Source organism: Dipodomys spectabilis, unplaced genomic scaffold, assembly GCF_019054845.1.
Source record: "Dipodomys spectabilis isolate Male_0828 unplaced genomic scaffold, ASM1905484v1 ptg000492l, whole genome shotgun sequence".
In the NCBI taxonomy this organism is placed as follows: domain Eukaryota; kingdom Metazoa; phylum Chordata; class Mammalia; order Rodentia; family Heteromyidae; genus Dipodomys; species Dipodomys spectabilis.
The window spans coordinates 578,657-592,025 of NW_024871169.1; the positions used below are offsets into that span (position 1 = coordinate 578,657).

Below are 13,369 nucleotides of genomic sequence, written 5' to 3' on the forward strand. Positions count from 1 at the left end.
GTTTCTCTTACTAATTTTCCATCACTAATCATCCCCGGAACCTGCTCCTTGACTGCAAATCCCCACTTAGCCTTATTGGAGACAGAGTTGAGCTCAAAGTCAGATGCTGAGCAATCCCAGCTACTCAGGAAGCTGAAAAGTGAGAATCAAGGTTTGAAACCACTGCATGCAGAGAAATCCAAGAGACTCACCAGCAAAAATCTGGCTGGCTCAAATGGTGGTACATCAGCCTTCAGCGAATATGTCAAGTGAGAGCCTGAGTTCCTAGGTTCAAGCCCCAGTACTAACATTAAAGAAAATGTTCATTTTTCATAATCTCAAATTTTTTGTGTATATTGAGAAGTGCAAATGCGTTTCTCTTCTCCTGTTTAGTGTGCTATTTCTAAATATGAAGTTGTTGTCTAAACATGAGAAACTCACTTATTGAAGTCTTTCCTCTTTTCAAATTCCTGTATTGTTCTCATGAGTTAATTACACAATCAGTGTTTTCATTTTTATTTCTCACGTGTTAATTTTATTTCATTTTCTCTACCACTGGACATTCTTTATATGTTTTACTTTGTGTTTCTGTACTGCAAATTGAACCCAGAACCATGAACTTGATAGGCAAGTCCTCTAACACATTAATCATGCTCCCAGTCTTTTCTTTCTTTTTTATTATGAGACAAGATCTCACTAACTTTGCCAGCTGCCCCTGGACTGACAATACTCCTGCCACTACATCCCGTGGAGCTTGGATTACATGTAAATACCACCAAGCCTAGTTTCACTTTTTTGTTATTTTGTGCCATTACTAGCATTTGAACTCAGTGCCTCTCATTCTTGCTTGACTCATATCACCTGAGCCACATCTCCACTTCTGCCTTTTGGTTAGTTCACTGAAGATAATAGTCTCAGGGAATTTTCTGCTCAGGCTGGTTTAGAACTGTGATCCTCAGAACTCAGCCTCTTGAGTAGCTAGGACCAGCTTCACTCTTGAGGACTTTTATAAGAGTTCTTTTTTTTCTTTTTGGTGATGGTTTTGGGGATTGAACTCAGGACCTGGGTGCTATCCTTGAGCATTTCTACTCAAGGCTACAACCACTTGGGACACATCTCCATTTCAGGATTTTTGGTAGTTTATTGGAGGAATCTCACAAACTTTCCTGCTCAGACGGCTTCAAACTGCAATCCTCAGATCTCAACTTCTGAGTAACTAGGATCACAGGCTAAATCACTGATGCCTGGATTATGAGTTCTTTAATAATCCCTTTCACCAGGTGTGAGTGGCTCCTGCCTGTAATCCTAGCTACTCCGGAGGCTGAGATCTGAGGATCACGGTTCAAAGCCAGCCCTGGCAGGAAAGTCTGTGAGACTCTTATCTCCAATTAACCACCAGAAAACCGGAAGTGGCGCTGTGGCTTAAGTGGTAGTGCACTCACCTTGAGCTAAAGAGCGCAGGGGCGTTGCCCAAGCCCAGAGTTCAAGCCGCACTTCCGACCAAAAAAAAAAAAAAAAAAGAATCCTTTTCATCTCTTTATTTCCTTTTCAACTGGATCATTTTTTGTTATTACTGGAGTTTTAAGTCGGGGTCTTGCACATCTTATGGTTTCACTCATGCCTCCAGTCCTCCCCTGCATCATCGTAATTTCCAATCCATCCCACTGAATTTTTTCTCTGAGCAATTAAGTTTTTAAATCCATTACCTGCTGTGGTTGTTCTAAATAACTATTTGCATCTGGAAGCATATGTAAGCCAGACACACCATATGCTTGTAAGAGTTGAGAGTTGAAATTTCTAACCTACAGAGTCCCAGGGGCTTACTAGAGTTTGGGCTCAGGACCTCAGACTTGCTACACAGGTTCTCCATCACTTGAGCCCTATACTCATTCATACGTTGTTTTTTTTTAGTGGTTTTTCAGGTAAGGTCTCAAACTTTTTGTCTAGTCTAGCTTCAGATTAATATTCTGCTAACTATACCTTCCATATAGACAGGATTATAGGCATGAGTCACCATGCCAACTTGTTCTTTGAAATATAATCTCAATAACTTTTGGAGGGTGGGGAGGAGGGTATCTATCTAGAGTGCAACTACAATCCTCCTAACTCCACATCCCAAGTAGTTGCCATTATAGGTGTGAGCCACTACACCTGGTCCAACCTGTCCTTCCTTAAAGCCAGCACCTTCCTTTCAATCTCTTCATATTCTCACATCCCTTAGGAAGTACTTTCAATATCCACCATTTTTTATTGCTCCTGCCTTTCAATAGTGCTCCCTACATCTATCTGGGAAATCCTCCCTGTGTGTAACCTTGTTCCCCTTTACATTGTTAGAGATGGGACCCAAAAGGTCATGCACATTAGAAAAACACCCTGCCAGAAAAACACCACCACCAGCCCACCTGCCCCTTTGATTGTCCCTCGTGCTCCTGAACCTTGCTGGTGCTCTCTCTGCTCTGCCCTTTCTTAAGGCAGTTGCTTTCCTTCTTCCAAAATCATCCACCCTCTTCCTGGCTTCACTCTTCCTCAAGCCCCTTCCCCAAACACATCCTGAGAATGTTTCTGATGTGTACAGGAATCTGAGAACAAACAGTCCCTCTAAACGTTGCTCTTTTCCCCAACCCTTGCTCATGGGATGCTCACCTGATTATTGGGCTAGGAAAAAGGGGGCTCCCCAAAATAAGGTACCAGATGATGGTAGAGGATGCTTGTGAAGATGCAGAGGAAGCTTGCAGCTTAGGTGGAGCTTGGAGGACAAGAAGGGACAGGCATCAACGTATGTTTGGGTACAAAGCTGGCCTAGTAAGGTCATGCTACAGACTTGGATGGGAAATACTGATAACTCCAAAAATAGTGCAGATGGATGGTACAAGATGACTAGAATAATAACTACAGCCAGCAAGATCAGGGATACAGCAAGCAGAAGCAGTAACTTCTTTTTTTGGGGGGTGGGGGGGCTCCAGTCATGCGGCCTGAACTCTGGGCCTGGACACCGTCCCTCAGCTCTTCAGCTCAAGGCTAGCACTCTACAACTTGAGCCACAGCGCCACTTCTGGCTTTTTTCTTTTTGCTTATGTGGTGCTGAGGAATCGAACCCTGGGCCTCAGGCATGCAAGGCAAGTGCTCTACCACTGAGCCACCTTCCCAGCCCAGAAGCAGTAACTTCTAAGGAACAGTGTTAAGTGGATCTGTGCTGAGAGAAAGGCAGGTCAAGGGTGAGGACTCATGTGTTTCTCCTCCTTTACATTACCAGGTCATGTTTGTTGTTACTGGGGTTTGAACTCAGGGTTTGTGCTGTCCTTACTCCACTTCCAGCTTTTGTTTGTGTGTGTGGTTAATTGGAGATAAGAGCCTCTTGGACATTCCAGCCTGGGCTGGCTTTGAACCATGGTTTTCAGATCTCAGCCCCCTGAGTAGCTAGGATTACAGGTATGAGCCACTTTTCCAAGTAGGAAATCAAAGGTACTTAAAATTATACAAAACAAAAAAATGCAATACTAAAGAAGTAAATGTGAATATTGTACATCTATTATTGAGATATTTTCCACAAAATGCTAAAAGTATATTAATGAGAATTTAATCACAATAAAGAAAATTAATCTAGTAAAATGTGAAATGAAAAACCTTATTTCATATAATATTACCATGTATTCTCTCTGAACATTTTTTCTGTCATTTTCCTCTTAATTGTTAATGAGGTTTCATTGTGTACAGTACATATGATTGAATCTTCTATTGCTTTCTTTTCCCCCACCCTTTTTAGCCAATTTTAGTGTCTATCATCCTAGTTTCATAAGTATAAAATACTTATATCATGATTATCCCTCCTCCAACTCCTATAACCATCAGCCCACCAATTTTTGAGCTAGGCTGAGACCAGCCTGACCTGAAACTTGAGATCCTCTTGCCTCAGCCTCCTGACTGTTGAATATACACATGTGTCAGGACATCCAGCCTCATTTTGTATCTTCATTCTATCTATGCATCTATCCTCTGATTAACCACCTCTGTACTTCTTTTTAGCCAAGCATCTGTTCCTCTTCCATCCAACTAACTAGCCCTGTTCCCTGCTAAGACTCTGTCCTGCCATCCCTGCCTCCTTCTACCAGAACACCAATTTTTGCCTTCTCTGTCCATCAGAGAACTCTATTCTCTTGTGTGTCCATTCCTGCATCCTCTTCCATCCAGTACCCCATTGCTAAGGCCTCCATCCAAACATTCCAAACATTCAAACATTCACCACCAGCACCACATATCCTGGGCCTCCTTGCCCCACTAAACTGAGTTCACAGATACTGGATGAGTATACACACACACACACACACACACACACACACACGAATACAAATGAAACACGCACCCATCGGTACACACTGGCTATTTGGAACCCACTGCCAGCTAGAATATTTGAGGTGGAAATCTAAGAATCATGGTTCAGAGAGAACATGGACAAGAAATTCTGTGAAACTCTTTTTCTAAGTAACCAACAAAAACCAGGAAGTGGAGCTCTGGTTCAAATAGTAGAGCACCAACCTTGAATGAAAACTCTAAAGGACAGGAACACACCCAGAGTTCATAACCCAGAACTAGCACACTAATAATAATAATAATGCCTGTGAGTCAGGCAGAAACACACTGTTGGAAAAGCAAAATGGAATGCAAATGTAGTCAAGCTCTGAAACCAGCCAGGGGACAGGATGCACTCACCATCAGGGTCCATGTGCAGGAAAGGGCCAATAATTAGGGGGAATTCATTATGATAATGAACAGGTAACAGCCCCACTGGTGTTGGTGGGGATACAAAGAAATGGAAGGATTCCTCTCTCCCTTCCTTCTGACCTCCCTAGCCGAGCCAGGGAAATCCCACCTTACTCCACCCTCTTTCCCCTGTTGACTCCTTATCTCCCAGAGTCCTCACCCCAACATTGTGCAGACACATGAACAAGGCCACCACTACCTCCCTACAAGCCTGAACGGCCTCTGTTCCAGCTGCTTATAAATCTGCACGCCTAGGGAGTGGGCAGGAAGGAATGGGATTGTGGGTCAGGAAGTCAGGGTATGTGTAAGAAGTGGGAAGAGTGGGTCTGGGAGCCTGGACTTGGGGAAGTGAAAGAGTCTAGAGGTGAAGGCTCAGCAGCTAGGGTAGAATTTGGGGGTAGAGTCTGGAATGTGCATGTGAGGTCTGGAAGTGAAGATGCAGGTCTTATAGCCGGGATGTGGGTTCAGATCACTGAGGGAATGAAGCCTGTGATTGAGGCCAGTGAGAAGTGGGGAACTAGGGCTAGAGGCTAAGGAGTAGGGAGGTGGGGTAGGACCACTGTCAAGATCATTCAAAGATTTTCGTTTCTTTTCTTTTTTTTAACCAGTCCTGGGGCTTGGACTCAGGGACTGGGCACTGTCCCTGAGCTTCTTTTGCTAAGGCTAGCACTCTACCACTTGAGCCACAATGCCACTTTCAGCTTTTTCTTTTTATGTGGTACTGAGGAATCAAACCCACGGCTTCATGCATGCTAGCACTCGACCACTGAGCTACATCTCCAGCCCTCAAAGTTTTTCTTGATTCAGTCTGTGTGTGACATTTGGTTTTGTTCTGTTTTATTTTATTTGTTTGTCTGCTTGTTGCCAGCCCTAGGCCTTGAACTGAGGGCCCTGCCATTGTCGCTTAGCTTTTTCACTCAAGACTGGCTTTCTACTACTTGAACCACAGCCCCACTATCAACTTTTTATTGGTTAATTGGAGCCAATGATTCATGCCTTTAATCCTAGCTACTCAGGAGTCTGAGATCTGTTGAACTCAATTTGACATTAGCTTGGGCAGATAAAATCTGTGGGATTCTTATCCCCAGTTAAGGAGCAAAAGCCAGAAAAAGAGGTGTGGTTGAAGTGGTAAATTGCCAGCTTTGACCTAAAAACACTGAGAGCATGAGGTCTTAAGTTCAAGCCTCAGTACCAGCACATAAAATATGGTACCAGGAAATATGATTTTATTTTTTGAGCAGAGGGCCCAAAGGATGCCAGTATGACACAGCTGTAAAAGAAATTTACTTTTCAGAGCCAGGCGCCAGTGGTTCATGCCTGTAATCCTAGCTTTTCAGGAATCTAAGACCTGAGGATTGCGAATCAAAGCTAGCCCGGTCAGGAAAGTCTGTGAAACTCTTATTTCCAATTAACCACCAGAAAATGGGATGTGGCACTGTGGCTCAAGTGGTAGAGTGCTTGCCTTGAGCTGAAGAGCTCAGAGATAGCGCCCAGGCCCAGAGTTCAAGCCCCAGGACTGACAAAAAATTACTTTTAAGGGAAGGGGAAGAGTTGACATTGTCCAAAAAGAAATGACCTCTTTACTTGACTAACTGTAACCCCTATGTACATCACCTTTATAATAACAATTTAAAAAAATCTTTTAAGTCAGGCGCTGATGGCTTATGCCTGTAATCCTAGCTACTCAGGAAGCTGAGATCTGAGGATCATGATTTGAAGTCAGCCCATGCAGTAAAATCCATGAGACTATTAACTCCAATTAACAGAGAACAAGAAGCAGAGCTGTGGCTCAGTGGTAGAGTGCTAGCCTTGAGCAAAAACGCTCAGGGTCAGTGCCCAAGGCCCTGAGTTCAAGCCCCATGACCAACCCAAAAATAAAATAGGAAATTTACTTTTGACTTGGAGGAGATCAGATGCCTAAAATCTTCACACATGTACAGTCTGAGAAACTTGTCTGTGTCGATGTATGGTTTATGTCAACCAAATATATAAAAGTTACTCTGGCTGTGTAAGGCCATAAAGATGCACTTTTTTTTTCTTATTAGTCAAAGAAAAGAGTCTCACGGACTTTTCTGCCTGGGCTGGCTTTGAACCTTGATTCTCACGTCTCAGCCTCCTGAGTAGCTAAGATTATAGGCATGAGACACCCATACCCAGTATATGATGTGTATGTGTGTGTGAGAGAGAGAGAGAGAGAAGGAGAGGGGGGAAGGGAGGGAAGGAGAGGGAGAGGGAGAGAGGAGAGAGAATAATATATAACCTAAGGCTTAAACTCAGACCCTGGATGCTGTCCTTGAGCTTCTTTTGCTCAAGGCTACCACTCTACCACTTGAGCCACAGATCCACTTTCAGCTTTGGTGTGTGTGTGTAGGGGGGGGGGGTAGTTAACTGAAGATAAGATTCTTCACATGCTTTGCTGCTCAAGCTGTCTTCGAATCTCAAATCTCAGATCTCAGCCTTGTGAGTAGCTGGAATTACAGGCATGAGCCACCAGTGGCCAGCATCCAGATGCACTTTTAAACTCTTAAAAACAAGGTACCAGCTAGGCACCACTGGGTCACATCTGTAATTCTAATTCAAGAGGCTGAAATCTGAGGATTGTGGTTCGAAGCCAGCCTAGGTAGAAAAGTCTGTCAGACTCTTGTTTTTGTTTTTATTTTTTGCCAGTCCTGGCCCTTGAACTCAGGGCCTGGGCACTGTCCCTATGCCTCTTTGTGCTCTACCACTTGAGCCACAGCACTACTTCTAGCTTTTTTTCTGAGTAGCTTATTAGAGATAAGTGTCTCATAGACTATTCTGCCTTGGATGGCTTCAAACTGAGATCTTCAAATCTCAGCCTCCTAAGTAGCTAGGATTGCATGGGTGAATCACTAGCACCCTGCTAGAGACTCATCTCCAATTAATTAACAAAAAAATGCCAGAAGTGAAACTGTAGATAAAGTGGTAGAGTGGTAACCTTGAACACTTAAGCTCAAGGACAGTTACTAGGACCTGAGTTCACGGCCCAGGACTGGCCAAAAAAAAATAATTAATTAATAAGGCATCTGTAGAGCACAGCTGGCTCATGCCTATAATCCTAACTACTCAGGAGGCTGAGATTTGCGGATTATGGTTTAAAGCCAGCCCCGACAGAAAAACCCAGGAGACTTCTCTCCAATTCACTAAATACTGTGCTAGGCACCAGTGGCTCAAGCCTATAATCCTAGCTACTCAAGAGGCTTGGATCTAAGGATCACGGTTCAAAGCCACCCCGGGCAGAAAAGTCCACGAGAAAAATCCTTGAGCAAAAGAGCTCAGGGACAATGGCCAGGCTCTTAGTTCAAACCTCATGATCAAAAAAATAAATAAATACTGGAAGTGGACTTGTGGCTCAAGTGGTTAGAGTACCAGCCTTGACTAAAATAAAAAAAAAAAAGTGGTAGAGTGCTTGCCTTGCATGCATAAGGCCCTGGGTTCAATTCTTCAAAACCATATAAGGAGAAAAGGCCAGAAGTGGTGCTGTGGCTCAAGAGGTAGAGTGCTAACCTTGAGCTGAAGAGCTCAGAGATAGCACCTAGGCCCAGAATGCAGGCCCCTCGACTGACAAAATAAATAAAGCTATGGAATTGTGTCCGGGCCCTGAGTTCAAGCCCCAGACTCCCTCCCTTCTTCCCTCTCTCTCTCCCTCTCCCTCTCCCTCCCCTCCCCCTCTCTCTCTTTCTCTCTCTGTCCCTCTCTCTGTCCCTCTCTCCCTCCCCTCTCTCTATGTCACACACACACACACAAAATTCCCATGATGAATGAGTAAAAAACAGGAGGTATGAGAGAAACATGTTGAGTTCTGTGTAGAGAAAAATGCAAAAGCTAGCCAGGTACCAGTGGCTCACACCTGTAATCCTACCTACTTAGGCCACTGAGATCTGAGAATGGAGGTTTGAAGCCAGCCAAGGCAGAAAAGTCCACAAGACTCTTATTTCCAATTAACTACCAAATAGAAAAGAAAAAAAATAAAGCCGTAGAAAGAAGCAAGGGATCTCGAGTTTGAGGACAGCCTGAACTACATTAGGAGCCTCTGTGTCAAAACAGAATTAATAGGGCTGGGAAGGTGGCTCAGTGGTAGAGTGCTTGCCTTGCATGAATGAGGTCCTGGGTTCGATTCCCCAGCACCACATAAGCAAAAAGAAAAAAAGCCAGAAGTGGTGCTGTGGCTCAAGTAGTAGAGCACTAGCCTTGAGCTGAAGAGCTGAGGGATAGCGCCCAGGCTCAGAGTTCAGGCCCTACGACCGGACTCCCCCGCCCCCCAAAAAAAACAACCAGAATTAATAAAATACTGTAGGGGCTGGGAAGGTGGCTCAGTGATAGAGCGCTTGCATGCATGAGGTCCTGGGTTCGATTCCTCAGCATCACATAAGCAAAAAGAAAAAAGCCAGAAGTGGGGTTTTGGCTCAAGTGGTAGAGCGCTAGCCTTGAGCTGAAGAGCTGAGGGACAGCGTTCAGGCCCCACGACTGGACCCAAAAAAATAAAATAAATAAAATAATGTAAATTCTGAAATGAATTCTATTTTAACTGGATTTTTTTTTATAAGATTCTTTTTTTTTTTTTTTTTTTGGTCGGTCGTGGGGCTTGAACTCTGGGCCTGGGCGCTGTCCCTCAGCTCTTCAGCTCAAGGCAAGCGCTCTACCACTTGAGCTATTTAATTGGATTTTTAAAGGTAATATGCTCAGAATTCACTTCCTAATTACTTTTACTGCTTTTCATTCATTCCCTGTGCTCTTGAATTCACTCACCCCTATTTTATTGGCAGGATCGTAATAATACATAACGGTGCACGGATGAATTCTGTGTTCATTTCACGTGCCAGCACATGCTAAATACTGTAATAACGCAATGAGTTTCGCACCACTGATCAGCCCCATTTTCCAGAATGGGAAATTGAACTTCTAAGACAGCAAAACGTGCGGAAGTGAAGTTAGAAAATATACCAGAGTAGGTTTGCGCGTAAGCACATTAGCGAATTCCAGCGCTTGCGCATTTATCTGCTACTTTGCATACTCTCACGTTCTGGCCCCCTTTGTGAGTTATCTACGCTTCGCGCAGGAAAGAGATGGACAGTTGCATCTTGGGAGATGTAGTCCATAGACACCACCGTGGTCCAAAAAGGGAGAGTAAATTGATCGTACACTCTTTTCTGTATGTTTGTCTTGAGATAAGGTCTCATTATATAGTCCAGGCTAGTCTTGAACTCTCGATCTCAGAGGATTTGATCTTAACCTTGGGACAAAAGAACAAAGGACCGCTATCATGTGTTTAACTACGTTTCCACCACGCTGTGCGTCTGTTCGGCTGCCCTTTGCCTTCTGGGGACGGCGTTCACGTGACCTGGATTCGTCGACCCTAGATGACGGGACTCACGTGGTAAGTTTAGGTCTGGACTTTGCCGGAGCCACTGTGTTCCACAATGAAAAGTTTGCCACGCTCATTTGGGCCAACTACGATTCTGAACTGAAGCCCTTTCTGGTTTACGATTTTGCTGCGGCTGTGGCTGCTGGCAGGCCAGCCTCCTTCCTTCTCCAGCTTCCCGCTCCGAGAGCTAAGGTAGGTTCCAGGCTCACTGAGTCCGAGGATTCCGGCCAGAATGGTGAAAGCACGCCAGCATTCCCCTATACCTGCACTTCCCCAAGCCGGAGGCGGGGGGCAATAGAGAGTGGTCCCTTCTCGGCGCTTCTAACAGCAGCACGGTTCGCCTCGGTGTGGGGCCAGACCTAAAGCTTGTGTCCTACGAAGTACCAGAATGCAGGATGAGCTCGTAGGGCTGGAGCAGGTAGTGAAGCCACGGTCCAAGTTATCGATGGATCTGCTTTGAAAGGGAATCTAGTGTTTCCACATGGGGTCGTGATGGTTGAGGTAAGGAGAATGGACTAGGGGTGTGGCCAGAAGGCTGTTAATGTAAGATGGAGTCAGGGGCAGGAGGTGGGGAGAGGGGGGTAGATCTGTGTAGGCCAATAGTGTTCTAGGTGAAATGTTCATAGGGGCTGATGAGGTTGTTCATTGATTAAGGAGGTTTTTTATTTGACAGCTAGAGAAGATGGAGGTGGATGGGAGTGTGTGGTCCTTGAGGATTGCTGGAGATAGATATTCAGTGAGTTAATGAAGAGTGATGGGCCACAGTAATCTCAGTGCTCATTGTGAAGCTATGGAGGGAATAAGGGATGGGGTGGGGTTGGGCAGTGATGAGCAGGGATGAGTGTTGTAGTAAGCATTGTTACATTGTTACATGACCACAAAGAAGTGAACAAGGAGGGCTGGGAAGGTGGCTCAGTGGTAGAGTGCTTGCCTTGCATGCATGAGGCCCTGGGTTTGATTCCTCAGCACCACATAAGCAAAAAGCCAGAAGTGGTGCTGTGGCTCAAGTGGTAGAGCGCTAGCCTTGAGCTGAAGAGCTGAGGGACAGCGCCCAGGCCCAGAGTTCAGGCTCCATAACTGGACCCAAAAAAAAAAAAAAAAGAAGAAGTGAACAAGGATAGCATTGGGCATCTAATGAGTGATCTTTGGGACCAGCAGAGGTGAGAATGGCAAACTAATGTGTGAGCATCAGGCAGTAATGTGTTATGTGTTGATGTAGGGGATACCAGAGGCCAGTGATATGATCTGTAAGTGGTCAGCTGGAGTGCCAAGTTAATGAGAGCTGATAAATCAGTAATCAAGAGAATGCAATGGGAAAGTAACAGGCTGTGGTTTTCCAGGCATTAATAAGGGTTAAGTATGTAATAATAAAGGAAACAAGCTGGGAGCCAGTGGCTCATGTCTGTAATCCTAGCTACTTGGGAGGCTGAGATCTGAGGATCATGGTTCAAACCCAGCCTGGGTAGGAAAGTCCGTGAGAGTCTTATCTCCAATAAACCACTCGAAAACCACTCTGACTCAAGCGGTAGAGCGCTCGCCTTGAGCTGAAGAGCACAGGGACAGAGTTCAAGACCCACAACCAACCCCCCCCCCCAAAGAAAAAAAGAATAAAGGAAACAATTGGAGAGCTAGTCATTTAAAGGATTAATGGCTTGCAGAGTAGACAGATATACTACAAAGTGGGAGGGAGTAAAAAGCAAGGGGGACTGAGAGAGTTCTATGAATCTAGGGACAATAACAACAATTGGAGAGGTGAGCAGGAGGTGTTAATGGGTAGGAAGTGGCAGAGAAGAGTTGAGAAACACAGAGATTACTGTGTAGAGTGTTCCTGACAGTGAAGACAGGTAGACAGGGTCAGTAATGGGTTGTCAAGTAAATGTTGGGTTTATGAGGTCTGTGGTAGGTTCAAGGGGTAAGTGATGGGAGAAGGGGTTGTGTGATAAGTAATGAAGCCTTAGAGCTCAGTAACAGGATCCTTGGGGGCTTTATAGGATCAGTACCTGGGTTTCAGTCTTCTTGGATATTGAGTGAGTTGTCACATGAACTCAGTCACTGTGAATGGTTTTCTCTGTCCTGCACAGGTCATCTACTCCCCTGGGACAGACTGAAACCAGGCAGCATCAGCTGACTGCCAGCAAGTTGCTAGGTCAACAGTGTGTGAGATGGGACGGACATCGAAGGACAAGCGAGATGTCTACTACCGCCTAGCCAAGGAGAATGGCTGGCGGGCCCGAAGTGCCTTCAAGCTGCTACAGCTTGATGAGGAATTTCAGCTCTTTCAAGGTCCCTAACTGACTGGCAAATCACCCTGGGGTGGGGTGGAAAGGCTTTGTCTGCAGAGCTCCTTGTGGTTGGAGGGCTAACTTGGAGGGTCGTTACAGCAGGGAGATAAGTGGGAAGATGAAACAGAGGCCCTAGAGCAGATGGGCACTTGGGCAGTAGTTAGACATGATGCTCCCCAGGGGCAAGGAGTGAACTTTGCAGGGTCCTCATGTTGGAGTTTTAGGTACTGCTGACCAGTACACTTTCATTGTGTGTGCCCAGGCGTGACACGGGCAGTTGACCTATGTGCAGCCCCTGGCAGTTGGAGCCAGGTATTGAGCCGGAAAATTGGGTAAGTGTGGGAAGCCCAGGAGAGTGGGGTAGAGGAGGGTCTGGGGGAGGGGGTAAAAAAAACTGGGTTGAAATGGAACACATTGTCCATAGGAGCCAGGGATCCTGCCAAGTGGTGGCTGTGGACTTGCAAGCTATGGCTCCCCTTACAGGTGTGATACAGATCCAAGGGGACATCACTCAGGTGAGAACATAGCAGAGGGTATTGGGAAATATCCTAGGTGCTATGGGAAAGGGGAAGTGAGACCAATCTATAGAATCAAAATGGAGCTGGATGTGGTGGTATATACCTGTAATCCCAGCACTCAAGAGGCTGATCTTAAATTTGATCTAATCTGGGCTAGCTAGAACCCTGCCTTGAAAAGACAAAGTAAAGGAAGGAGAAAGGGAGAAGGATTTAGTTGTAACTCAGTGGTAGAGTGCTCGTCTAGCATAAGCAAGGCCCTGGTTCCATCCCCCGCACTGCAAGGTAAGGGGAGCAGGGAAACAGAAAAGGCTGGACGTGGTGCTGTGGCTCAAGTGGTAGAGTACTAGCCTTAAGCAAAAGACACTCGGGGACAGTGCCTAGGCCCTGAGTTTAAGCCCCAGGACTAGCAAAGAAAAAATGATGAGACTAAGTCCCCAGAGATAGAACAT

General features: G+C 45.5%; 1 protein-coding gene across 2 annotated transcripts in view; it reads left to right on the forward strand.

Moving 5' to 3' along the window:
• Positions 1-2,572: 2,572 nt before the first annotated feature.
• Ftsj1 (FtsJ RNA 2'-O-methyltransferase 1) overlaps positions 2,573-13,369 on the forward strand; it is a 38,097-nt gene continuing 27,300 nt past the window's right edge. Inside the window, exons 1-5 of one of the 2 annotated variants that reach the window (XM_042669272.1) lie at positions 2,573-2,583; positions 10,161-10,312; positions 12,202-12,403; positions 12,665-12,734; positions 12,827-12,917. In XM_042669272.1, coding sequence (XP_042525206.1) covers positions 12,283-12,403; positions 12,665-12,734; positions 12,827-12,917 — 282 coding nt within the window. In that variant the 5' untranslated portion in view covers positions 2,573-2,583; positions 10,161-10,312; positions 12,202-12,282. Of the gene's footprint in view, positions 2,584-9,915; positions 10,313-12,201; positions 12,404-12,664; positions 12,735-12,826; positions 12,918-13,369 lie in introns of those variants that run through there. The other variant, XM_042669273.1, reaches the window with a different exon arrangement.